Source organism: Falco naumanni, chromosome 7 (assembly GCF_017639655.2).
Source record: "Falco naumanni isolate bFalNau1 chromosome 7, bFalNau1.pat, whole genome shotgun sequence".
Classification (NCBI taxonomy): domain Eukaryota; kingdom Metazoa; phylum Chordata; class Aves; order Falconiformes; family Falconidae; genus Falco; species Falco naumanni.
The window spans coordinates 7,317,851-7,345,062 of NC_054060.1; the positions used below are offsets into that span (position 1 = coordinate 7,317,851).

The following is a 27,212-nucleotide window of genomic DNA, read 5'->3' on the forward strand; positions in this document are numbered from 1 at the left end:
ATTTTCTCTCTTTTTAAGGTAAGCTAAAAGTGAGGTTTTAGTCCTTAACCATACATAAATCCTCCTCAATCACCTCCTTAAAATGTCTCAAAGGCATTTGTGTGCCGTCTCAAATTATTTGAAACGTTATATGCAGTATAATTACATTTACATAATCATTTAGCAAATCAAGTCCAATAATGCCTACATTTTCTCAGCATCATGAGCAGATTGCAGATTACAAAGTCATTTTCTTACTTCACTGAAACCATTTTTAAGCTTCTTCCTTCTTTTAAATGTATACTGCTGATTTCCACAGTGTGGTCCATGCTATTTGGAGACCAGCGCAACTGGTCCGAACAACAAAACCACATGACAATGCTATTCATAGTACTCACACGTATTCTTTTATCAGCTCAAAGCTTTTTGCTTTTTTTTCTTCCCCCCGCCCTACTCTAGCCCACAACTGGCAATTCTCCACCTATCAAATACGAAGGCAACACAACAGTAACTAACTGGCATTGTCAACCTTCCTACAGTCTCTAGCGTGTGTCTAAACATCAATATGCATGGTACCACCTCTCAGTACTAACTCAGTTCTATAAAGCTGTGTTGATATTTCATGTAAATTTGGAGATTTTAGTCACCTACATTAAGCATCGGTTTTCATTTTCAACTGAAGCTGGTTGTAGAGCATTCTCTTCCTTTTTAAAAATATGTTTAAAAACTTACCATATAACTTCTCTTACAGAACATTTCAAAGAAATGTATTTCTGAAGGATGTGATCCAGTTTCCACCATCTTACTTTTTAACTTTCAACAGTAACATATGGAAGCCCAAATTGCTTGCCAAATGCGTATCTAGATTGGCTACACCAGGTATCCACCAAGGAAGGGAACAGGATCAATCAACTGAATGTCTTCCTCATCTGTGTACATCCATGTACAGAGACACAATTCCCAGATCTCCAATTTCATATGAAGTTCACTCAAATTCAAAAAAAGAAACTATGAATCAATTCAAATGCTACCAAAATACCGTAACATCCATGGTTAACAAACTACTGTACTGTACAACATATAAATAACAGTTCAAAATACACGTTGGTAATCCATAGCCTGGAAAAGCAGCAATGCTGGGGAGGTGGACAAAACTGGATAAAAAACAAAACCCAAAAGCTTTTGGTTTATAAACATAGTGTTTCAACACCAACTTTTCTGTTTATGTTCCCCACACTGTTACACTTTTCTCTTGGCGTATGCTCCATCTGGCTGTGGAGATGCATCTGCTTCTCTATGCTACAGGCTCTACATGTGCTGATGAGCTCTACATGCTTACTCAAAGCTATGATCTGACAATCGCATCTCTGATGCTATATATATGTCTATGACTAAAGAACACATATTGCTCCTGTAACAGCTCTTCATTAAAATTTTGTGAAAAGGCAGAGAAATAGAGTGCCCATTTGGTATTTTAATGCCAGATGATGCACTGAATACAGCTTCTCTAAGACTAAACTGACTTATTTACACTACTGTAAACAGCAGCAGGTACATTTACCTGCTTTCTGTCTTGTTTCTATCAAAACTATGACATGACCACCACCACACCAAGCCATCACAAATGTTACTTTCTATCAGTCAGCACTTCCCATGTTAAAGAGATTTAACACAAATATCTAAATCACTTGCTGTAACTTACATGAAGAAACAATTACGGTTATTCCAATGCACCAGTCTTTTTACAAGAATGAGTACATTTACAGTAATTACACGATACAGTTTAGGAGAAGATTTTATATATATACTTTTTAGTTGTGATTTTTATTACAGATTATAGCAAATTTCAAGGACAGCTGTCAATATCTGGGATATAACCTAAGCATTATACGGCACATTACACTACACTGAAAACAGCATTAAACTATACAGCACAAAGAGGCTCATTAACTGACACCTCTGAAATTCTCATGGGCACAGATGCCAACTGGCAAAGTAGGTCACATTTTAGACAGGCTCCTAAAAAAATGAAATCACTTCAGTTTGATGAGGTGATATAATGGAACATGCACAACCCGCCCACGGCCAAGTGTAGGTAAAATAAACGCTGTTTTGCTGTATTCACTCAAGGAACACCAAACCGCAAAAAAGAGATTAAAAAAACCCCAACAACAATAAAAAAAAAATATCTGAGCTACACAGGCAAGAAGAGCCTGTCTTCAGCTGTTGACTCCCAGAAAAGGCGAGGCTGGAAGAGAGGGAACAACTGAACAACTGCTGCTTTCTGAGGCCCTCTTGAGGGACAGAAGGACCCAACACTGAAGTGTGACCTTGCAGATAATCTGTAATAATCTTAACACACCCTACACTAAAGAAGATTGAGTGTGACTGCATGTTCATTTCCTTCTTTTCCTTTCCATCAAAAAAGAATGAACACTCAATGTCTCAAACTGCCTTCTACACATTAAAACATTTTGTTGACCATATGGATACAGAATCCTGCTAAAACCTGAAATTCTTCCCACTTTACTCTGCAGAAGTACTCTACTTCTTTCCTCAGGAAAAATAATTACTTGCCAAGAATAATGTGTTACAGAAAAAAGTCCATGAATATTAAAGCATAAAATGCTGTAACACCTACGGCAAGTCCTTCAAATCATAGACAGTGCTTCAGTGTAACAACCTTCAACTGTGCCATTATGGCTTTGTAGAACTAAATACATGATCCTAATATTTCAAGAATTCAAAGCACACACTGAATGAGAGTTACACTTTATTCAATATCCCTACATGGCCCATCTAACCTGTGCAAGACCACTAGCTTTCAACTCAACTATAAAAAAAACAAGACGATTTAAACCTTACTGTGCAACAGAACAAAACCTCTCTCATCTGACGTGAAAAGGACCATATTATCCAAGAGGAAAAAACATAAAAGAATCGTTTTGAATTATAATTTATATTTCTGAAATTGTATTAAGAGGTTATTTTGGAATTCTTTTTCCCTTTCATGAGGCTTAAAGGCAATATTACATCTTGAGTAAATGTCTTTTACTAAAAGGTCAGGAGATCAGCCATCATAAGCAAAATTTCACTGTCCTCGCCAACATCACCTGTTTTCACCTTTCATATTTCAAAGGGATGCCGAAATTAATCTTAAAAAAAACTCCATTAGACCAGTTGTGCCTGGTCCTGATCAGCAAGGAAGTTTTTTCACAGACTTACGTATTTCTGAAGATTTTTAAGCATTTCACACAATCATGTTTTACCCTATTTACCTCTTCTTTCCCAATGCTATAAAACATATTCAGACAGCAAAAAAAGTCACACATCACAGAGGTCAAGCACCAGTGCAGAAATGCCACACAAATTATCCTTTAAAACTGCTTGCAGGCCAGCTATCGCAAGATCTTCTCCCTTAAAAGTACCAAATGTCAGGGAATGGACTGTCTCCAAGTATACTACTGATAGTTAGATAACTAAAAACTTACGTTAAAATGAAAATCTGTAACTTCCAATTCCAGCTATTCAAAAGTCTATGATTCTGCCAAGATGGCCGAAAAACCATATTCCTTACACCCCTATCAGTTACTAGTTACCAAACAGCTATGAAAGAAAAAAAAATGTTATGAGAAATACCCATAGCAAGAAATAGGTACAGAAGCCAACGATGTGATAGGTAACCTGTTTAGAAACTGAATGGAGGGGGGAAAAAAAAAAAAAAGAAGTAGTAGTGGGGGTACAAGGAAATATTAACAGAAATTGAAAAGAAAAAGGGACCACCAAAAACACATAGAAGAGACAAAAGAAATTAGAAAATAATAGGTACAGGACAGCAACAGAGCATTCACATCTACAATAACATGTACAGTGAAAGACATAAGGGTAAGTATCAAAAAAATTCCTAGTATTCATTTAAGATGTCAGTGCTCTCCCTCCTACTATGTTTTCACACAAACGTTCCAGCAGCAACAGAAGATACCAAGCTCTGGGCATATAAAAGCAATTCCTATGCCAAAATTGAACAGGAGGCAACTATAAGGGGAAGATGTCTCATCGATTTCACTTAATCAGTTACAACATTGCCATCTATCCAGTACTGAAAATGAGTATCAGTAGATTTGTTTCTTCTCTTGTACAGCTTCTGAACTGTGTAGAATTAGCTTTCCTTCTAGTACAGAACAATGCACACAACAACAAAAAAAACCCACAACCCTGCTGTCGAACATATCAGGACTACAGTGGATCAAGACTAGTCCCATGGTGAGCCTACATCGCAATACCATTTGTCATATTCAAGGAGGCAAGTGAATTATTAAGATATATACATCAGCTATAACTCCATAAAATACAATTACATATACTAAATCAATTTAGAATAAGCTTGACAGATTTTCAGGTGGTGGGTTTTTTTGTAATTTTTGTTAAAACCATATTTCTACATAGGCACAATAGAGAGAAGCCATTTCATGCTGTTCTTTCAGAACATTTCCAAAAGGCTGGTGCTGTAACCTTACCTCTGTCACACCACAAGCATCCATCAACGGTGACATTACATGAAACAGTGAGCTTTTGGCAGCTTGCTACTGCTTCAATACAGGAGTCTTACTCTCCCCATCTCATCTCCCATGTTCCTCCCTACCTACGCTGTACCTGCCACTGCAGCTGCTCCAAAGCACACCATATTCTCCACTGAACCTATTCAGCTCTGTTGTAAAGCAAAGTAGTAGATAGTTTTCCACTGAGTATGTTTTTCTAAATTAAAGACATAGTTTACTTATAATGGAAAGCAAACCATCCAATCCCAACCACGAATGATACCTCTTAATCACCTGAAGAACAATAGCTAATACACTACACAGTTACCACACAGGTGGAGCAAATCTGAAGTGCAATCAGTTGCAAGAAATGAAATTGCAGAGTATCTCTCTGAAATACTGCACACATCCTTTTTTTTCCCTGCAATCCAACAGAGAGAAAACATCACTCTACCTTACATATAATGAGCTTCTAAATATTTCATCCTACCAATTTAACTCTATTCACAACATAGCCATAAGTTTGAAGACCGTATTTTCCTACAAAAAGGTATACACTCCCCCTTTCGGGCCAAGTAACTTCTTCCCAAGAAAAAAAGAACAGAAACAAAAACATTTCAGATTGAGGAGTGCACAGAGCTAATATGGAGAGACTCAAAGATGCACTCCTTAATTGTACTATGTTTGAAAAATGAGAGTAGAGTTCCAACTCCCACACTTGTGTAATACAGTAAACCTACAGAGGAAAATTAGAAAGAATCTGCAGATAAATCCTTGCATGTTCCCCCAGAACAGAAACCAGATAAGCACTTGCATATGAACTGCACTTTTTAATGTAGTTTCCAGGAGTCAAATGCTTGACACTGGTAAAAAAGCCCACCAACAAAAAAATCTAAGAAAACCTACAAGGCAGCCTTGCATAGAAATTATTTTGGAAGAAGTTCTTAATCTCGTGACATGAGGAAGCACTATTACCACAAGTCTTAACACAAAGAGGCCTTAGATACAGAACAAAAAATCAGCCTGGCTGTCTTACCTGCATCCCTATCTCAAATTCACATCTGTCACAACCTAAAGCTCATCTTGAAAGAATGAGGTTTTCCCTTCCTCTACAGTAGCTATCCTTTATACTAAGCCAGTGATGAAGTAATACTGCTTCAACTCTTCATAGCGTCTATTAACCCTCTCACTAGTACTCAATGCTGAAGACACGAGTTGGGCAAGTATTCTTTCTGATCATAAAACGCAGCTGACAAATTAGCAGAGAATCTTCCCAGGAAGAAATAAGGCTTTTGTCTATTTCTCAGTTTTGTCAATCTGACTTTTGCTTGAAAATTTATTTACAAGATCAGCTAGTATCCTCCCTGTATACTCTGTGGTCCCCTCGGCAATAAACTATTCAGCTATACAAGGCTATTTCTAAATCATTCCTAAAAAGCAAGGCATTTGTTCAGAAGACAACTTCAGAATTTAAATGAAACACTTAAGTCAGCCACCTGTTTTGGTCTATTTACAGGACTACTGGAGACATGACTTATCTGAAACGCAGTTACAGTATATAAAGGCTCCAACTGCCAAGAAAATCCTTGATTTCTACTGCATCTAATTTAGAAGTTATGTACTGTAAAGAGTTTCTATTTAAAGCACAATAAAAACAGATGAAACCAATACCTTCAAGTAAATATATTCATGCTATTCTATTACTGCAGAAACTGAAGTAGTTCTACTGCTATGTTGTAACTGACATACAGAGCGACGGGGCAACAAATTTAATTAAATTCGCTTGCTCTACACATTCATTTTTTGGGCCAGGGGGGAAAGGGCCAGGGGCAGGGGGGGTGGCTGAGCAAGGGGCAGCAGAGGCTGTGACTGATTTGATCTGTGTGCAGCGTTTGACCCATGAAGCGGCTACTACCTCAGAAAAGGGGCCAACTGTAACTGTCAGGTGGAGGGCACTCTTCTTACCTCATTCTCCATCCAATCAATTATTTCCATGAAAACCTTGAACACTTCACCCCCTCCCTCCCCTGGAAAAACAACTATCTTCCACACCTCTATTTCCACTGCCAAGTCTGGCTGAAATCAAACATGATTCCCAGAAACCGCCAGGGGGGTGGAGGGCAGATGGGAAAAAACATGGCTGTAAAGATGACATTGCCTTAGAGAGACCAGGCTAAAAGCAGTAGTTTACACTTTATGACAACGTTTTCAAGTTATTAAAACACGTTTGATTAAAGTGTCTTACAATACTCTATATTGCTCTATAATTTAACTATTAAGGAGATAAGAAAACTGACACATCTTTTCAAATTGTTACCTCAACGATATCTGAGTTGGTTCTGCTTTCATGGGGCTCGTTGTATTCTGTGTATTTAAGTAGAACTTTGTCCATATCAGTGCTGGCATACTGAAAAAGTTTGTTAGAGCTGTTAAAAATGATGAGTGCTATTTCACAGTCACAGAGTACACTCAACTCATATGCCTTCTTCATTAATCCAAACTTCCTCTTTGTAAAGGTGACCTGGAGAAGAAAGAATAATGATTTAATTTTTTTAAAAAAAACCACGACTGCCATTTGAAGGACTATAATCCAGCATTCAAGGAATATACCAGTTGAGCCTACACTATTTATTCCTACTAATAAGTAACACAAACATGTATAAGCCTAACATACTATCTAACTGGCCATCATATTTGAGTGTCACTTTTAGGACTAATACTCTATGTTAGACTAAGTTAAACAACTACACCCTCCCAACTATTCCACTGGTATAACTATCAAGGAGAATTAACGTTTGTAGGATCCTCTAACCATATTACCTTCTGTTCAACCAACACTGTCTTTCCAGGTATTACATTATTTTCTTTTGTGACAACTGGTTATTCTGTAACTAGTTTACAAGTTACAACCTTAAATCTAATAAACTCAAAAACCTCATCTAATTAGATTCATTTCTAATGTTGAGTTGTTTTCCTGCCACTTGGGAAGATCATGAAACGATTATTCTGTCCAGTCAAAACCACTGTGGGGAAATAAATCCATTACAGACCATCACAAAAGAACATGTGCCCATCAGGGAAGGAGGAAAGACACTTAGTTCTAAAAATCACCATCAATTATGAAAAAATAGTTTAAAAAATATTATTCCTTTCACAAGATTTCGGTTAGTTAAGGATATAAAATATCAATGTATTCAACATCAAGTTGCATCAAACACAGGTCTGATGCTAAAGTCAACTTCTAAAGGACTGTATTTTTACTAAACATCCTCTTAAGTGTCTCAAAAAGGCACTTAATCTACTACTATAAAGTTAATGTTCTGACACCTTTTAAATAAAGATGCTCTTTTCGGATCTCTCATTTCAATCTGAAGTTCAGCGTAAAATGGAACACCCCTGCCTACGGCCATATTCACACCCCTGTATTACAATTCAAAGTATATGCCTCTGTGACAAGTGAGGGACCTACATGCTCTATATGTTTAACAGACAATAATCAGTACACTTTTGCAAGATAGGAATGAAGTAAAAGACAAGAAACAATCAAACCTGTTTTATTGCGGTTTATAGTTTAACATGTTAATTACTTAGGTGTACATCAAGTTTTTGGACGATAGATGGGAAAATTCTGAGTATACACACCTCAAGGCATTTTTCCAGAGATGAGTATCTCATGCCTATTAACTTTTTTAATACTATCCATAATACAAAACACATACTACCCTTCCCACGATACAGCATCAGAGGGATAGAGACACATATACTAACACCACTGGGTACTCAGCATGCTGACTATAACTGTATTATTAAACCAGTATATGCACTTTGCAAAGTGCCCTGTGAACCTGCGATACCTCTTCAGCTATGAAACAGTATCCATAAAACAAAAAAAAAAAACACAACACAAAACTGTTTTAACATGTCCCCCTCCCACCAAAAATGCACCGTGCCTATGATTTTTGAAAACCTGGATTGTTAAAACTTAGCCACAGTAGGAATGGAGCAGAAGACCTAGAAAGATGAGACATGGAATGTCAGGCATATTATGATAACTATAGTTCCACTCAGTTCCTGTGCAGTGTTTCAACTTTCAAACTTCACAGGGTTTGAAGGCCACTAATCACAGAGCCCTTTGTGAGGCATGAATAATCTGTGTTCAGACGAAAAGTGAGTACTTACCATTACTTTTTTTATTCAACCTTTTTAAGGCACATTTGGTGAGAAGCTCCATTAAGATACAGCACTACCTCTGAAACAATTTTATGTAAGACTGCTGTAAGACATTCAAAGTTAAACTAGGGTAAGCAGATCTTTTCACCTACTTATTGTTTAACACTTACAGTACATTAGTGAGACAAAATGCCAAAAAAATCTGAGACTTTACCCCAATGCATCTTCTGTCAGTATTTTCAGTTATCAATTCAACAAGTTGACCAAGTACAAGTGTAGGTTTTACTGGGATGTACTTTCCCCAAATGCAGGTCGAAATTTTACAATCCACATATAATACAATACAGCTGCTTTTTTTTTTAAAAAAAAAAAAAAAAGTCTTGCATAAGTCTCCTAGCAGTTCTGTCACTTTACGCACGCCTTCTTTCAGAACTTGGTATTTATTTATCCTGTCTGGGATGGGAACATAAAGAATTACTTTTTGTCTGGATTCCTCTGTGGATTTGGAGAAAATGTGGTGTTTTTTTCCTAAACAGCTGTTGTTCTTTTGACACTTTAATTAGAAGACACTTAAGAAATTATAACCTGAGTATGAGCAGGTATAGACTAGTACTACTGTTTAGGTCTTATCAGGAAAAAGGCATCATAAACAAAACGTGTTTGTGCACTACATTACTTTCAGAAGTCATTAAACGAGAAGACTGAAGGCTTAGTTCCACTGAGGACCATATGATCCTGGACAAGAGATCTTAACTTCTCTACTGAAATGTTATCTTTCTTGCCTCTTGTAAGGCTGTTTTACTTTTGAGATTCTCAGCTAGCATGAGTTTCTCACTTTGTGTTTGGACAGTGCTTAGCACAAACCCCACTACCACTGGAGACCCAAGCCTTACTTTAATGCACATAGATTATTATAAACTCAGAAAGCAGAATTAGTTCTGCAAATTTCTTTTTTTTTTCCCCTTGCCATTTAGTGTGCCATTTAGGACCACACTAAAATAAAAAATATACCTCTTTACTGTGGGCCAATGGCATCCTCAGAACTATTCTGATACTGCTTCTCAAAAAATGGGTGAGGAGGAGAGAGAAAAGCAGCAAGACTGAGCTCCTTTGGTATCTAATTTACTGTACTTTATCCTTTTCATCTTAATGAAGACAAAAGTCCTACTGCTCATTCAAGCAGATTAATTAATAATACAATGACAGTCTCATGACAATTGTAATCCCCCAGAGTAACGATCTATATATTCTGTTTTGAGCTCACATATAATCCCATCAAAAATAAGATGCTTCTGATAAAACAATAGCTCTTCTTCCCACATAAGTTACATGAACTTGCTCTGCAGGAAAAGCTCTACACATTCTACTCACATTTTCAAACAAAAACCCCTAACCTTTATACTAAACATCTAAACAGGGCATCATATGCATGTTCATGAATGACCTACTGACCAGCTATGTATGCCACAGAAAAAATGATGAAACACAACTGAACTATGCTTCCCATTTTGCAAAAAAAAAAAACAACCAAACCTAAATGCCCTTCTTCTGGGTCAATGAAAAAAACTCTCACAAGTATATTAATACCTAACGAATACTCAATGCACCAGTACGTTTTTGTAGGTTAAACCTCTATATACTAGCTACCAAAACCACAGGACACCAGTGGGGTTAAAGAACATAACCAGCACCTCTACACAGACAAAAAAAAAATTTGGCTCTACTAACAAAAGCTATTTAATCTCTTTAAGACCTTTTAAAAACAAGATGCAGTATGTTATCATCTCTAAGTTTCTACAGAAAAAAGGTAGGGCAAGCCTAATTCCATTTTTAAGTTAAAAGTTTAAAGCCTCTTCCTAGTCACTAAACCCCCCCCCCCCCAAAAAAAAATGTTAGCCAAAGGACAGCCAGAAACAAAACTTAGAATTTAATCCCCATATTTTACTTCAGTCACAGCAATGGTACAAGTGGGCTAAAATTTGATAAAAATTCCCTTGGAAAAAAACCTAACACCACCATTACAGCATAACAATATTTGTATTTCAAGTGGAACAAAACCAAGGTTGTCCAACTTACTCCAAACAAGTTAAAAAAAGGTGGGAGGTGGGTCATTTTCCACCTCTTCAATGTGCCCGAAGTCCTAGAGCAAGAGTGAAAGAACTTAATTTATTAATTCATCTACTTTTACTACTTGTACTTAAGACATTTATCTACATCAAACATACAGTCACTGTGTGATTAAAGCTGTTCAAACACAATACTTGGCTTTCTCCCAAACTCCAATAATACTTTTCTTGCTATATATAGTCTTCTCCAAGTTTACACTGCTTTGAAGTGATACAGGGAGAAAAACAATCCTGATTTCACAAACAAAACAATGGGCTCTGAGCTGATGTGTCAGCAGCAAGACTGTCCCATGGAATTCTGACACTACACCAACATCAAGCTGGTACTCAGGAGAAATTAAAAAAAGCAAATCAAATACTAGGAGGGGAACAGAGAACAAACATAGGTATACCATTCTGCAAGTCCACATTTTGCATGCATCTTGAGCACTGCAGTTCTGGGTCCCTTTGCCACCAAAACCAATGTAGCAACAGTCAAGAAGGTTTAGTAAAAAGTAGCAAGAATGTTCAAAGGTGTGGAATAAACTCTGTATTAAAGCAGCTAAGTAAGCAAGGGTGCTTCAGGGGGACAAAGTTACTTGAAGAGAAAGTGAGAAAAAATGGCAGAGTTCCATAGAATAACAAACAAGATGAACAGACTGGATAGGAAGTGACTGCTGCCTCTTCCATCCAGGGGCTAAACAAGCAGCAGAATCATGACAAAGTGTAAATGAAACTGTGTTTCTTGAAACAACAGATAATAGACCTATAGGAAATCCTACACAAAAGATGTTGTAAATGCTGCAACTTTATAAGGGCTCAAAGGATAACTGAACAAGTTCACTGGCAGGGGATGGGGAAACAAAACAAAGCAAAAAAAAAAAATCCATTAATGGTTACTAAATATACGGAAACCACATCCAGCTCAGGAAATCCCTGAGCTAAGAATAGTTAGAAGCTGGAAGAGGATTACAGAGTAGTGTAACATGTGTATCTCCATCCTACACTTATTTGCTTATGACCATCATTGGACAAAAGATACTGGCCTAGCAGCATCTTTGGTCTGACCCACTATGACTGTTCTTAAAGATCCTAAGTCATCTACAACACTATTCCTTAAAAATGGTAGCTTCCAGAGACCCCACTCTACATTTCAATAACCTATTAAAATGTTATTTCCTATCTCATGTAGCAATTTTGAAGTTGAGAGGAAACACTACTTCCACAGTGTCGTTGATTTTGTATTTTTCTAGTTCATAGGACACCTCTTTAATAGGGCAAAGAGCAGCCAAGTAAGCAGCTTTCCCTAAAACACTGCAATTCTGAGTACCCTGCCCTTTTGGCTGACCATTTTTAAAGACTTGTAGAAAACAGCTCTTACAAGGAATATAAATCAATGCTTTTAAAAGAGAATCATGTTAACAAAATTCATTACTGTACTCAAAGCACTGTAGATCACTGTCCAAAGCTATGTCAAATGTCTCTCTCAGAGGCTGCAGGCAAATACTTTTATTACATCCTTTCTGAATTTCTCATCCTTTCTCTATCTTTATTACTAAACTTTCCTAGTAGCGATCAGATCAAGTAAGGTGTCTCTTTCAACACAATCCTCCAGTCTACTGGAAGTAGATTAGTGTACCATTTAAATAAGAATAGTAGTTTTACAGTGAATTTGATTTAAAATAGTAATTGATATTATTTTAATTAACAATTTTCCCTCAAACAGTAGTACAACCATTGAGATGTTATTTCTTATTTGTATTCTGGTAATGCCATCTGTAGATACAGGAAGACAGAGCTTGGCTTTAGAAGAGTGAATTAAGATGAAGATAGTCAAAGTTTGCATTCATTTTCAGGATTACTGATTAACTTGTTCATGCAGGCTCCTCCTTTCTCACCTGTCTGTTCCGTTCATCCATTATTCTTGTAATCTGTATTTTCTTTCTCCCCATTTTCAGCCTCTTCTTTCTTTTGTTTTGCAATCCAGAAATACACTAATCCAAGAAATATCACTCTTCAGTATTCTAACACATGATATAGTTTTCTTTTACTTTGTCTTCAGCTTGAGAAAAGGTTCCTATTTCTTCTTATTAGCACCTAAAAAAAAAAATTTTGAAATAAATAATTTCAGTGAAGAACCAAGTATTTTCATTGGTAAAATATTATACTACGTATTTTGTTCCAATTAAACAAACTCCAATTAGTTTGCCAGATTCAATCTACACACTACAGGTTTAAAATGACCAATAATTTCATACACTTCCAAACAGATGCTTTAAAAATTTACCATTTTAAGAGGGGGTGGTGCTCACCACTCTGTACTTTAGGCCTTGAGTTATCTGAGGTTTCAAAAATTTACCCACAAGGTTCTGGTAAACTCCATTCATTATTTTAGGAAACCTTATAGAGAAACCACTTTGTGTTTCCTGTTCCTTTTGTAAAATTATCACCACAATAACAAAACAAAGCCACAAGAATATGGAGTTTCTGTTCCTAAACTAAATTACATCCCATTTGGTAAGACACTGGGAAGCAGCAGGGAGAAAAAAAGGAAAGAGGGAATATCTTTACTTAAAAAGGATGAAGACCACAGAAATATCTTCACGACAGAACTATTTCACAGCTACCAAGACCAATGAATAATAAACACATTCACACAGTTACACTCTCTACAAGAACTAGTAAGTTCCACATTTGCCAATACCCAATTACCAGTCCAGCACTTGTTTTAATTTATTATATTGTTTAGAAAGATAAAGGTGCATGCAACTTGAAAAGCCAATGTGCCGTCTTTGTTTTTTAATCTGGTACTAATGCACCAAAGTGACTTGTAAAACACTTGATATTTAGAAAACTTTAAAGTAATTTTTGGTTAAAAAAAAATTGTTAAGCCATATTCCAAACATACTGCTTAGACTGTAGGATAACATTAATTCAAAAAAACTGGAGAACAATTGAAAATAAATAGCCTCTAAAACATCAGTTGTATACTAGAATGTATAAACATGAAATAGATACACCTTATTCTATTACCATATAATATTCATTAAAATAAAAGGAGTAAAACCAGCCACAATATTAGCTTATAACCTCTCTTAACTTTCCAACCCAAAATGTCTTGTGAAATCAAGCCTTGCATATTTTAATATGGGTGTCACAATGCCATATCCTTGAGGCCATGTGTAGAAAGCAGCGCAACCACATCACCATCAGAGAGTTAATAAGTAGAGACAGCAAGAGGTGATTAGTCACAGGCTACACTTCACAATACATTCAATTTACACTGAGGAAACAACTATGACATTCTGATGCAGCTTGGGAGAAGAAAAAAAAAAAAAAAGAAAGAGGTGGAAGAACATGACAAACTGAAGGGATGTCATTTTATATTTACCTGATATCAACAAAGGACTGCTTTGGTAAAACATCATAAAATGCCCAACAGTGTTTAGAAATACTGTTCCATAGAGTTTAAGATTAACCATGGAGTTTAAGATCAAATCAACACCAAGATTATATGATGTCCACTGATCAAAAGAATGTGCATCTTGTTTATACGGTAAAACACTTACAAGCATACATCAGCATCATATTCCTTTTATTTTCTTCAAGAAAAAAAAAATTACTTCCAATGTACTCCTAAAAAGGTATTAACAGGTAGCTATGTCCAGATGAATGAGCCTCCAAGATGAACATGGAAAGCAACACTGGCATATGAATTCATACCTTTTTTTGTTAAACAAACAAACAAAAAAAAAAAAACCAACAAAAAAAAGGGCCATGCTCTAAGAATATCCACTGGACACTAAGCTTCAATTCATAAAACATTTAGTCTTAAGTCAGCTGCCCTACACTATTAAAATAATAATAATAATAAAAAAATCTCAGCTCATGCTATGATCATACATTACGTTTAGTTCCACAAAAATCTGGTTGCATTCCTTGAACATACCAAATATGAGGGTCTCTATAAGGAGCTCTTAAAATCTGTCATCTCCTTCATGTATGGCTTCCTTTTTCACATATACCATACATTATTGAAACAGTTCTCTGAATACAGAATTACCACATTCCTTTCTCTGCTTTTTAAAAGCACTCATCATCATAGCTAGTAGCTACCAATAACCATCACATGTGAGACCAAAGATCCATCTTGTCCAGCATTTTATCTGTGGTTATTAGTAAATATCACTAGGATGGTAAAGGAGGGACGCAGGAATAGAATAAACATGTACCATTTAAAAGCAATATTTATAAGCCATTTTCTCCAGACATTCAGTGATTTTTGAATCGGAACTTCTAGACTCATATATCAAATCTTGTATTTAAAGCTTTTCAATAGATCTTTTTGAATCTGTATAATGTTTTAGCACCTAGAAGCAAGGAGTTCCACAGCTTAGTTATGCATCAGAGTACAAGATACATCCTTTCATTTAAGTCACATCCTACTAACTGTATTTGGTATCCACAGATTTTTCATTATACAAGGCAGTAAACTGTCATCTTCACTTTTCATGTCAGTCCTGATTTTGATGCCTGTATTTTATCTTCCTTCCTTCTTTACTCAAAACTAAAGAACCCTAGTCCAATCAACCAGTTCTACACAAAAGCTATTCTCTGGCCAGCCATCCTGTCCTCCTCTCTACCCTTTCCAGTTACACACTGTTCTTTCTGAAACAGAAGGACATCTACGGTGTAAAGTATAAAAGTTATATAAAATTTTATGATAAACTACCATAAATTTGTGCAGCAGCATAACAATACGTTATGTTCCACTACACTAGACTTACACCCAGGTAAACTTACAGTTCTTAAAATCTACCTAAGGAAACAGACCTGTGTGGGACCACACACTTTCTTCATATAGTCTTTCTCATTAACTCAGCTCTTCTGCGATACCTATTTCAAAAGCAAGACTATGCAGTGAATAAAGAGGCTCACGGGAGAATAGGGTAGAGAGAAAAAGAAGTATATATATTGCATAATTTCACATCATATTTAAGGATACCAAATAAGAGATGCACAAATGTTTTCCACGAGCTAATGGAAGAAACAACAGCAGGGGAACACTTATCTGCTCCATGTACCATCACACAAAGGGTAATGGGAAAACTGACAGTTAATTTTCACCAACATTGTTAAAGTTTTGGGGTGTTATTTCAGGTCTTTTTAAATTAGTATGCTCCGTTAGGTATAAATGCTTCAACCCATTTCCCATTTACAACCTCTGCTTTGCCCTCTTTAATCGGTCCACTACTGCCTCTCAGGTCTGCTACCTTCTTCAACCTCAAGCGTTTTTCTCACTCAGCAAATTCCTATTTGCATGTCTGTCCCCATCTTCGTCCAGCCTCTCCTCCTCTCCCACAGGTTGCTATGGACACCAGAAACCTGGCTTCGAAACACATTTGCCAAAGGCAACCCAGCTCTGAGATACAGCATCTCTTTCAGTTTGAAGTCACATACGAGACAATTTCAAAGCTGAGAGCTGAAACATAAGTTTGGTATGAGCTTAGGGTAGAAAGGTTCTTGACAGTAACTGCAAAATCAGAGTAAATTGGCCAGAAAAAGCCAGTTTTCTTGTGTGCTCAGAACATCCAAATGGGAAGTTACCACCAATGACAAACCCACATTACATTTCTCATGGGAGCAATGACTTTTCCTTTTTCTAATCCTTGATTATGTCAGAGTTGCTGTTTTATTTTCCATTCTGACTAGCAATAAAACTATGCAAGGTAAGATATAAGGCTATGTCCATTACATGGTTACCTAAAAGGTGTAACTAGCAAAGTTTTAATTCTGCTAAGCTCTAGTTGCATTGCAAACATACTTAAGTAAAATTCATAAGTTAAAGCCATTTCATCTAGACCATCAACAAACGTGTGCCCAAATAAAAGAAATCTAGCAGACATATGTGAAGCTGAATGCATATTTATTTCTGAAAGTAAACATGAAACTCATCTGAAGTAACCCTGACGAAGGTAAAGTTCTACTTCCTTAAGTGACAGAATCCTACTACAGCCACCAAAACTGCTTTGCACTACTTGCATGGGCACACAGAAGGAATTTTTTTCTTTTTAAGATTACTTCCAGGCATTTATTAAAAAAACAATAAGCAGAGAAAAAGGAAAAAACCTATGAGTTTCATTATCAGCTTCAAACATAAAATAATGGCAGCTTGCAATAATAGCAAGAAAAATTATATTTCTAACTGTCCAAGTAAAGATCTCTACTATTGTATAAAAATAAAATTTATTCCAAGTTTTCTGGATTTACTCCCTGTCCCAACACATGAAAACACAATACTAAGTACTGAAAGACAAAAGAACCATATGCAAAAATATACCTACATGACTGCATATTTTCAAGAACTCAGATCAGTTCGTTTGTTTTCAAGGTTGCTTATGGTTTCATAAATAGTGAGAGATACGTAACTTTAAAGCATGAAAACTATATTTGACCTATTTAAAAAGATTATTTCAAGGGTTCAGTGGAAACACATTATGTCTGTGCAGAACTCCACAAGGTCTGGAAGCATTCTGGCAGAACAGGTTAGGAAAAACTATGTCAGAATTAGACTCCTTCCACTTATTTTCCCTTAATTTTCCTCTGCCTCTGTTTCCTTGAGCTTCCATTTCACCATCACGGTTTGCAGGTTACACTTGACAGCATGAGTCTCATCACAGCTCATTTACTGCAATGCACACAAAGAAATGAGTGTCATGACGTCAGATAATTTGCATGATAACTCTCAAAAGCCACAGCTGCATGAAAACACAGATCTGCATAGATGCATCTTACACTGGTAAGCTTTTAGGTAAGGCTCACTAAATAGCAGACAGTAGTTTTTACCAAATCAAAGTTAGTAAGTCTTTTTCTAGTCTTAAAAGGAGCCAGTGCAGGTATTTCTGTAGATTTGTTCCCTAAGCGCGAAATGATGGGCATAGACTGCACAACCAAATCATGGCCAAACTGCATACCCACTGCTAATTCTAACACTTCACATGCTTACCATGGATGTGACCAGGATAAAAATATTCCCATATGTATCAAGATGGAGATGAGGCCCATCACCACGTGTCGACTGTTCTACGTTAACAAGGCAGATAACACAGAATATCTCATTATTCCATAGTACCTACAAACACATAAGTGTCCTTCCTCCCTGCACTGTAGCACTAAGTGGAAATAGCTAGGAAAAAAAATAAAGAGTCAAATAATGTCTTCATCAAAATAATTAATCAGAAGGCTGTACAGAGCTGGGTCAAACATGATTCTCAGACTCCATTCCACTGTCCAGAAGTGAAAGATAAGAACATTTTCTTCTTCATAACCTCAAAAAGAATGCAAACCCATGTAAAGTAAGTATACAACTTCAGACACCTTTTTTTTTTCCTAAATCCCCCACTAATTATACAGAACATATTCACTCAGACTTAAAAACTGCACTGAACCACGTCAACAGCCATGGGATGTTATTACTGTGCTCTATTCTACCACCCCTGCTCCAAAATTCATTGCTACCACTTCGAAGCTAGATTTTAAAATCAAGATTTCAAGCAAAGGCACCACCTACCTATATGTTTGCACTTTAACAGAGATCACTCTGTCAGATTCTTGCTGGGGATTTTGCAGAGGTGTGCAAAAACAGTAACAAAAACGTCTCCTGCAGCCACATTTCTATAGCCCTGTCATCATACATTGCTGTAAGTAATGCAAATAGCATGGCCTGCCCCTTCAGAACAAGGCTACATGTTGTCATTTATCTCACACTTCTTGCTGTATCACAATATTAGGAAATAAATCTTATTTTCCATCCTCAGTTTAGAAGCCATTCTTCTGCATCCAAGAAGAGTATTACAGTATATGACACTGGCCTCAGAGCTCCAAGGTCCTCAGCTAGCAAGTGATACACAAGCATTGTTACAAAACAATAATACAACCCTTAGCCAAAATAACTTTCTTTAAAAAGTGGTACAACATAAAAAGCAGGAAGCCATAAACAATTCTTTATTGATAATCTTTTTTTATGCATCACAAAACACTTGTTTCTTTCAGCTGGGAAGAACAACAAGTATCTTTGATAATAGATCATTTAAGTAAATTGTACTTCTAAGGATGGATTTGTGGAGTTTTGCAACTGAACGTGTACTCATTTTCCACATTAAAATCAAATCTCTTTTTTTCTTGTATTTTTTTTAAGTTATACAGCTTTTCAAATTAAGTTTTGAAGGCATATTAGAAAAAAGACCTCAAAGTACTTTCAAAAAATATGGTCTTACTGAAGAACTGCAACTTCCAAATGCTATTTAAATATACTGTTGCTCAAAATGGCCTTTTCTGCCATTCTTTTCCATCCAGTAAGTCCTAAGATAATGCTGAATAACTGTATTTTCTTGCGAACAGAACTACAGAAATCTAAGCTGTATGAAAAATGAACTAAGATTCAGATGTCTATTTTTAAAACAAGTTTTATTACTCCTAGAATGCACTTTTTTAAGAAAAGATGGATTTTCCCAAGCTGACAGACTATCAGCACCAGCTATGACAGTACCTGCACTCCTAGATAATATGACAAATGTGGCTTTGTGCAGGATCAGGCACAACCACAAATTCTGCTCTAGTTAATTATTTCAAATTCAATTGGTTCACATTTCTGTTAAACTCAATACCCAACTATTTTTCACACTGTTGTATTGCAATAAACTTTGTTCTTGGACTACTGTTTAAGTCCAAAAAATATGTATTGTCCTATTCCGAGCATTTATACCCTCTCTAGAAGCAAAACAGCCATTATGCTATCTCTAAAAGCATACATCTTAACCACATATTTTCAAGTGGTATTAAATTCTATTTTATCATTCCCATCCATAAATTTGGTCTTGATATTTTCTAAAATAATTTATCTTTGCATTCTCAAATACATGTTAGAATGCAGTTGGAAAATAGGATCTAGAAACTGATGAGCTAACAGTGGAGAAAGAAGACCACAAAAAGAGAACTGAACTTTCAATACTGGATTAAAATCCAAATTTAGATAGAAGCAGAACTTAAAATATTAAGTCATCACAAGAATTCTGTTGCCAGACTTCTACAAACAGATCAAGAAAATAACTACATTACTGAATAGCAGTCTGGAAAACATGCTCCAGAGTGTTTCTGAAGAAACTTGCTCTCTATTTATCATAATTTGTTGAAAGATAGGACTTTTCCATGTTACACAAAAATAGCCACAAAGATGATTCTGGATGCTGTTAACAAAAAATCCCCAATATTTAAAAGCTATGGCTAGAAAGACTAACTTCCTAGTGAATGAAGCACAGCTTTTACAACTACATCAGTTTGATCACAATTTTTGATCTTTTGGCAGGATAATCCTCCCTTTTTTGCCATTTACAGATCTTGGAAAATTAATGAATTAGATGCAAAAATCTAAAATTTAAGTTCAGGTATGATTGCTCCATAACAAAATAGAAGAGTACTGGCGGGTATTTAGTTATTTTAAAACTCATTACATGTTTTGTAATTTTCAATGACAAGCTAAACTAAAAGCAACTAAAAAGTTTTAGTGCAACTAAAAGCATTTAAGCACAGGTTTTAAACCCACAGAAGGCAGGCTTCTTTCCTGAAGTTAAATATAGATATGAAATATATTAAACGTTTTTGAAGATCAAAAACATCTGCCTCAAGGTTATTATGAATCCATAATGGCTGTGGAACTTAACTACCATGTGGCACACAGCCACACATGTCTTCTTATCAAAACTCCTTTCTGCCTCAGAAGAAGGGAGCCACCAGGATGTACCTTTCAAAACGCGGACAGGACCATGTCTACTAGACATAGCTTTAAATTATACACTATTTCACATGCAACAAAAAGCTGCTACAAAAGAGCTCTCCTCTATTACAGAAGACAAAACAGAACCCTGTGAAACAACCTTTTTACATTGTGGGGGGCGGGGGGCAGGGTGGAAGCAGGCTGGAAATCACCAAAACCCATGCTGCTATTCTCAGCTGGGAAAATAATTTCCCTTCTTTAAAGCCAGCCTAATGACTCAGCAAGAATCAGCTGAAAAGACACCTTCACAAGTACCTTCACTGGTAATTAACTGAACAACACACACCTAACAGTGTGGAAAACTGAAAGGTTCACACTTTTAGTGGTTTTCTTCCTCTTACAATAAGAGAAAATAAAATATACACACACAGGACTGATCAGTTTCCAATTAATACACTTACCAACCAGAAAGGAGCTTTCTTCTGGTTTTCCAACATGTTAAAACTTGATCAATCTTCTTCAGGCTCATTATTGCATCTTTAGATAACACTTAAAACATGTTACATACTGCTAAGTAAAGTCATGGCTTTAAGAAAAAGTATTATCATTGGGAAATCTATTTCCAGAAGTCTTCATATTTCATCAGTTACTGCAGTGACACTCCAGCTTTAATTACTGCTATCTTGGCTCATTACTTTTCCCATCTCAACTTCAGTTTATCAATAGATAGGAGAATACAGATAATCTTACTTTGCATAACAACATGCATCTGGCAAAGGTATAGCTCACTATCTCTGAACTCCCACAGTATCTCTGCCCCACTTGTCACATCTATATTTATCTCTACGGAAATCAGTAGAGCAAATCTGAGTACATACACTGAGTAAGACTGGGGACTGCAAGTGGACAGAAGATGTTTTCAGTTGCCACAGCTGAATACTGTTCTAAAGCACTAAATTGTTTTGGTCAGATTTCTGTGACATTCTAGACAAGTTCCACCACCTGTTTTTTTCATGTGTGTGGTCACTCACTGTTTTTATCATTTTCTAGATAATTAAATTGAAAGCTTTGTTCTGATTTTAACATGCCCATGCCAGGCAGAATTCAGTGGGAGCAGCACTTTAAACATAAGCAACAACATATCAAAGTAACCTTAAAAATTCAGGTCCCTGGCATTTCTATTTGGACATCCTTTTCTATAAGGAGTACTGTCCTTCTTTCTGGCTCTGGGAACTACATGACTTATATAGATTATCCTTTCCAAGTACCACCAAAGTTTTTAGTAAGTGCTTTCTGAGGGAGGCTAATTTTACCATCATTTAGGACCTCAACAAATAACCTACACGTAAAAAACTGAACATTCACAAATGAAAAACTAGACAAAAATATCTCTATATATAAGTTCTGAAGCACCACAACCACATCTCACAGCTAGATTCTTCATCAATAAAATAAACACCTGAAAGCAACATCAGAAAAGTACTACACTCACACTCAGTAAACAAAATTAAACAAGGTGCCAACTGAGCTATCTCTAACAGCATTCTGACATAAGATTTAAAATTTATAGAAATGAAGACAGGTAGAAAACATATTCAAAATGCAGCACATACTGTAGGGCAATGTTATGAGATTTATTACTCTAATCTTTCAACTACTCTTTAAAATTGTATTCAAATTTTGCAGGCTGCATGTAAGTTTCCTTGTAGCAAACGCCAAATAAGCAATTCTCTGGTTAAGTAAAAGTGTCTGTTCTCAGTATGTTAAAACTGACTGGTGTATTACTGGCACAGTTTCCCAAGGCAAGAGTAGAAACCAAGGCAGGTATTTCTTTTGGAAGTATGTATATAAAAAGCATTTGATTGTCCCTGTTCTTTAGATTCTTCTACTGGAAGAAACAAAGAACGTAAATTATGAGGTAGTCTTATTTAACACTGCATTTAGCTAATATTGAAAACTGTACAAGCTTGGTACTCCAGCACACTGACCTTGTGATTTGCAGCAAGACTTCCAAAACTCAGTGATATTCTGAACACTCAGCAATGACTAAACTTCTAGTAATTCATTGTTACATTTCACTATGAGGAAACTTACCCACTCCGCTTACAAAGCACAAACTGTTGAGGTAATGCAACAAACAGCCACATGACAGCAACTTCAACACATGTTACTGAACAAACATTACAGCAATCAAAAACATTTACAGCTGACTTCAGGAATGTAATGGGATACAAGGCGAGCCATAGCTTTCACATGGTTCTGCTTACACCTTGTCCTATACATAGCTTCCTCAAACCAGATTTCAGACTTAAAAATGCCAGATTTTACTGAAGTTGTTAGCAAGGGAGAAATGTGAGTAGATGACGGAATAGAAATATAAAAGGATTATAAACATGATTCTTCCTTGCACATTGTGTTCTTGCAAGACAGGTCTTCATTTCCCAGTTTGGCTTCAGCCAACAGTGGCTCTGCGACACCGAGCACCATACGTTCCCATTTCGTACTTGGGAAACTTCTTCCTGAGGTTTAGCTCATTCTTAACCAACTGCTTCTTGCCAATCCTACATATCGGCTTTTCCTCATGCTCTGCACAAGCTGCAGGCGCCAAGCTTCTTGCTCAACTCCCATTTGTGGTGGGGTTTTTGGTGGGTTTTCTGTTTTTGTTTACCTGCTATGACAGGTAGTCTCCATAACTATTTCCCTCCCCAGCATACTCTCTTACCAAATACACATTTCCAGTCTTCCAGAAGATTCCACATGATACAGGCACACCCTCCCTTTTAAAGGTAACAGGACAGGAAAACCAAGAACAAATAGAAGAAATATCACGCACCAAAGAATCCATAAGAAGCTTTAAATCACTCAACAATTATCCAGAAAGCTTTCTTGATAATTTATTCGATGTCTGATTAAACGACAGCATGCAGTCATATTGTTGAAGTGCAATTATAAACCAGACAGACACGACAACATAATGCTTCAAACAGCCTGCATGCCTCAGTAAGACATTCAATAAACCATGAAGACGCCTACACATTTCTAACAAAGATTAGCGGCAAGATTCTTTTTCTGTGGCTGCCACAGCCTTTGTTCAAAACTCTATCTCTTAATACTCAGATATACCAGTTCAAAGTTCTAAACAAAAATAATAATAATTACCATCATCATCACCACACTGTGCTTCAGAGATATCACAAGCAAATGTCAGTGAATTATTCCCTTCCCTGCATCCTTTTAAACAAACAGTCATTTTATAATTAAGTAAAATAAAACACCATTACTGTCGGGGGGTATGGGGTGGTGCTACAGCAGATCACAGGGCAGGTGCTTTCCAAACATGCATGGAGACTGTTGCTTTATAATCTAAAGATGTCAGAATCTGAGCCAGACAAGTGACAACTAACTAAACAAGTGAGAAGGATTCACTCAGCCACATCACAGGAGTGATATATTGGAAAAAGATTAAATACAGGTAAAATACAGGCAACATCAGTGAACTCAGGAAGATGGCACTAGGCACCCATGACCAAGACACAGTCCAATTCCCATGAACTCTCTAATTTCAACAGCCACTTTTAAAAGCAGCCTGGAATGAAATTCCTTACAACCTAAAACATGTCACTGATCCAAGTCCTTCACAACCCTCTTTCTTCCCCCCACCCTACCTCCAAGGCTGGTGTTACTGCCCTCCATTTTGATGTCTATATTGTTTAAAGCAATCACAAGATAAGACTGTCCCAATCAAGCATGGGGTAGGCCACTAAAAACAAAATTAACTACATTACGATACATACCAGAACACCTAAACATACTGTAGTAAACTCAGTTTTTACTACAAAAAGAGGTGACAATATTATTTAGAACATTTTCTGCTCCTGCATATACATTTTTTCCTTTATTGGCAGATGATGTCTGGTAGTCTGGACATCCATGTCATTAACATTAACTAGCCACTTTGATTCACTTGCAAAAGCGTTACCTAAGCTACACAGATTACAGTACATTGCATCTTCAGATAAGAACTGTTTCTGAATATAAACTGTTCTCTAAATAGAAACCTAATTCTAAAACTAACTTTGAACCTATTTTTTCCTTAGCAATGGCAACAAACCAGCGTACAGGCAGTTAATGAGGTTTAGTTGACAAGCGAAAATTCATGATGCTACAGTAACTGTTACTTGCCATACCTGCAAGGCAGAGCAAATGATAAAATCTATTTATTTCATCTTTCTTGCAGATTGCTGCACATAGAAAACTTAAGTCATTTGACCCTAACTAACATTACTGCTTCATAGTGAAGCTACATGATTCAAGTGGTGGACAGCAAAATGTATTAAAGTATCTGTTTCAATAGCTTCTGGAATGAAATACTCCATGATTATAAACAAGAGAGCAGTCTGATGCATTTGTTCCCATTATTGTATCAAAAACAGAAATCTGCAAAACTTCAAAACGACCTCAATTTCTGTTTCTGTCAACAAACCCTGACACACATCTTACATGAACAGAGCCACCAAAAAAGTTTTTATGAGAAGATACAGCTGACAAGTTTAAGTGAAGGCCCAGAAAAATTTAATCGAGGCACCAAGCAAGAATCAATTAAGTGATCCATATGTAAATATACAAAGCCCTTCTGATAAACTACTGCATCACTGAAGAGTTATGCAAGAGCAAGGAACATTGAGAAAAACAAGGTATCGCAAAAGCTGGATCTTAATGTATTTGAAAGGCAGCTGGCCTATTTTCAATTGCATTAAGTAGCCAGGAATCTGAAGCAGAAGCCCAGACAGGCTCAAATTATCGTAGACTTCCCTCACTGAAAACCTCTTCCATTTAAACAAGTATATTCATTTAACTTTGACATGAAACACCAGATGCAAATGCAAGCTTTTTGAAACTCTAAGGTAGACATCTCTGTCTTTGCTACTTAGTCAGCCAAGCACTATCTGATGCATGACTGCCTGACAATAAGCAGGATCAGTCAGGAACCAGAGATGGCCATCCAGACCTGCCATTATTATTAAAAACTTTTAAAAAACCAAAACCAAACAAACAAAACCCCCAGTCACACACAGCTTACTATCCTGATTTCAGAAAAGGAGAAAATAATTATCGTCACTATCAAAGAAACTGCCAGAAGAGCCAAGAAGCAGCTCTGAAACCACTTCAGAAGGGAAGACTGCACTACCAGCCTCTGCCTCTTGCACTATTAGATGGTCAAAGTGGACCTCTCGGCATTTAATTATTGCATCAATTTTTTAAACCCGCTAGGAAAATTACAGAAAACAGTGCTATTTCACACACAATGCTGGAATCCTTCCATCCACACTATCTTTTCATTCACCTCTGACAAAAACCTAGCTAAGAGACCTACAAACTGTATTTCAGTTGTAAAGCAAAGACGCAGCAGTCAGACATGAATGTCTTCTCCTTGAAGGTATTACTTCTACTTGCTGCACTTAATGTTAACAGCAACAACTTATTTTGGTAAGAGCAGTTGCATCCCACTATAAAACTTTGATACTGCCTGTAGTCCTGGTAGATGAAAATGCAATGTGCAAGTTCAGACACATCAGTTGAATGAGTGGTTAAAGCTCCTGTTAAATTCCTTCATGTGAAGTGACAGGCTTACTTAGACACAGAAATGATTTATTTTTTTTTAATTCTAACAGTATCAGCTAGAGCACTTGAGGAAGACTCTGCAATCTTTTACATTCTTTTCTGGTATGACAATAAAGCATTTTCTCTTCATGACAAACCCTATATACGAATTTCCCTAAGCAAAAAATTCTCATGTATTAACTGTATTCATGAAAGTGGATTCTGTATACTGGATTCAGATGCTATCTTAATTATTTTACAACACCTCATTTTATTAATTCTAAGTAAATAATCTCTGAACATAACTGCAAGGACTTGTATGAATGAAAAAGTGAACCACAGTGAACTGGCAAGCAGTTTATACACAGCTTTCAAGAACCTGCTTGGAAGTATTCTTGCACCTGCAAGAAATCTTAACTTCTCTTTTTAAAAAGTTATTGTTGAGTACTCTTGGCCTTCAGGACATTAAAACCATCTTCTTTTTACATGTTGACTGGAAGCCTTGCAGCAGCTGAAGCAATAAATATTGACAGCTAGCTGGCAAACAGTAGAGATACCAGCGCTTGTAGTCTCCAATTTCACCTGCATCAGCAAAGACAGAGCCTAGAAGGGACAGTGTAACCAGGGCCTAATGTTGATCTGCATTACTGCTGCTTTTGCCCGGGTTAAAAGCTTATTTTCCCCTCAATAAGACTGGTGTACCTTTGAGCACACCTGCTTTGGTATACCATGCCAAAACCTTTGATTATCTATTAATTCTCATTGCAACACACAGATACACAGTAACAAAGCTCTAACTCTGGCCACAAATCATATTGCAAGAAAATTCCAGCATCCTGTCCCAGCCTTTCATGCTCTTGCATAGCTTAGCTCCTTCTCCCGTAACTGATGCTTTGCAAGTTTTGCATAGGAGGCCACACATTGCTTAACAAAAACTAGCCAACTCACAGCAAACAGAGGAAAAGCTGCATGCCAAAATATGAGATACTCCTGACAGCACATAACAAATGGAAGAAAGAACTAGTAAAACAGATTTTAATTAAGCAA

At 36.6% G+C, this 27,212-nt stretch overlaps 1 protein-coding gene across 5 annotated transcripts in view; it reads right to left on the minus strand.

The window, feature by feature from the left end:
- MEF2A (myocyte enhancer factor 2A) overlaps positions 1 to 27,212 on the minus strand; it is a 92,855-nt gene that overhangs the window by 42,971 nt on the left and 22,672 nt on the right. For all 5 annotated transcript variants that reach the window (XM_040601908.1, XM_040601904.1, XM_040601906.1 and 2 more), the window contains exons 2-3: positions 12,691 to 12,889; positions 6,835 to 7,038 (exon numbers count right to left, since the gene is read on the minus strand). In XM_040601908.1, coding sequence (XP_040457842.1) covers positions 6,835 to 7,038; positions 12,691 to 12,744 — 258 coding nt within the window. In that variant the 5' untranslated portion in view covers positions 12,745 to 12,889. The remainder of the gene's footprint in view (positions 1 to 6,834; positions 7,039 to 12,690; positions 12,890 to 27,212) is intronic.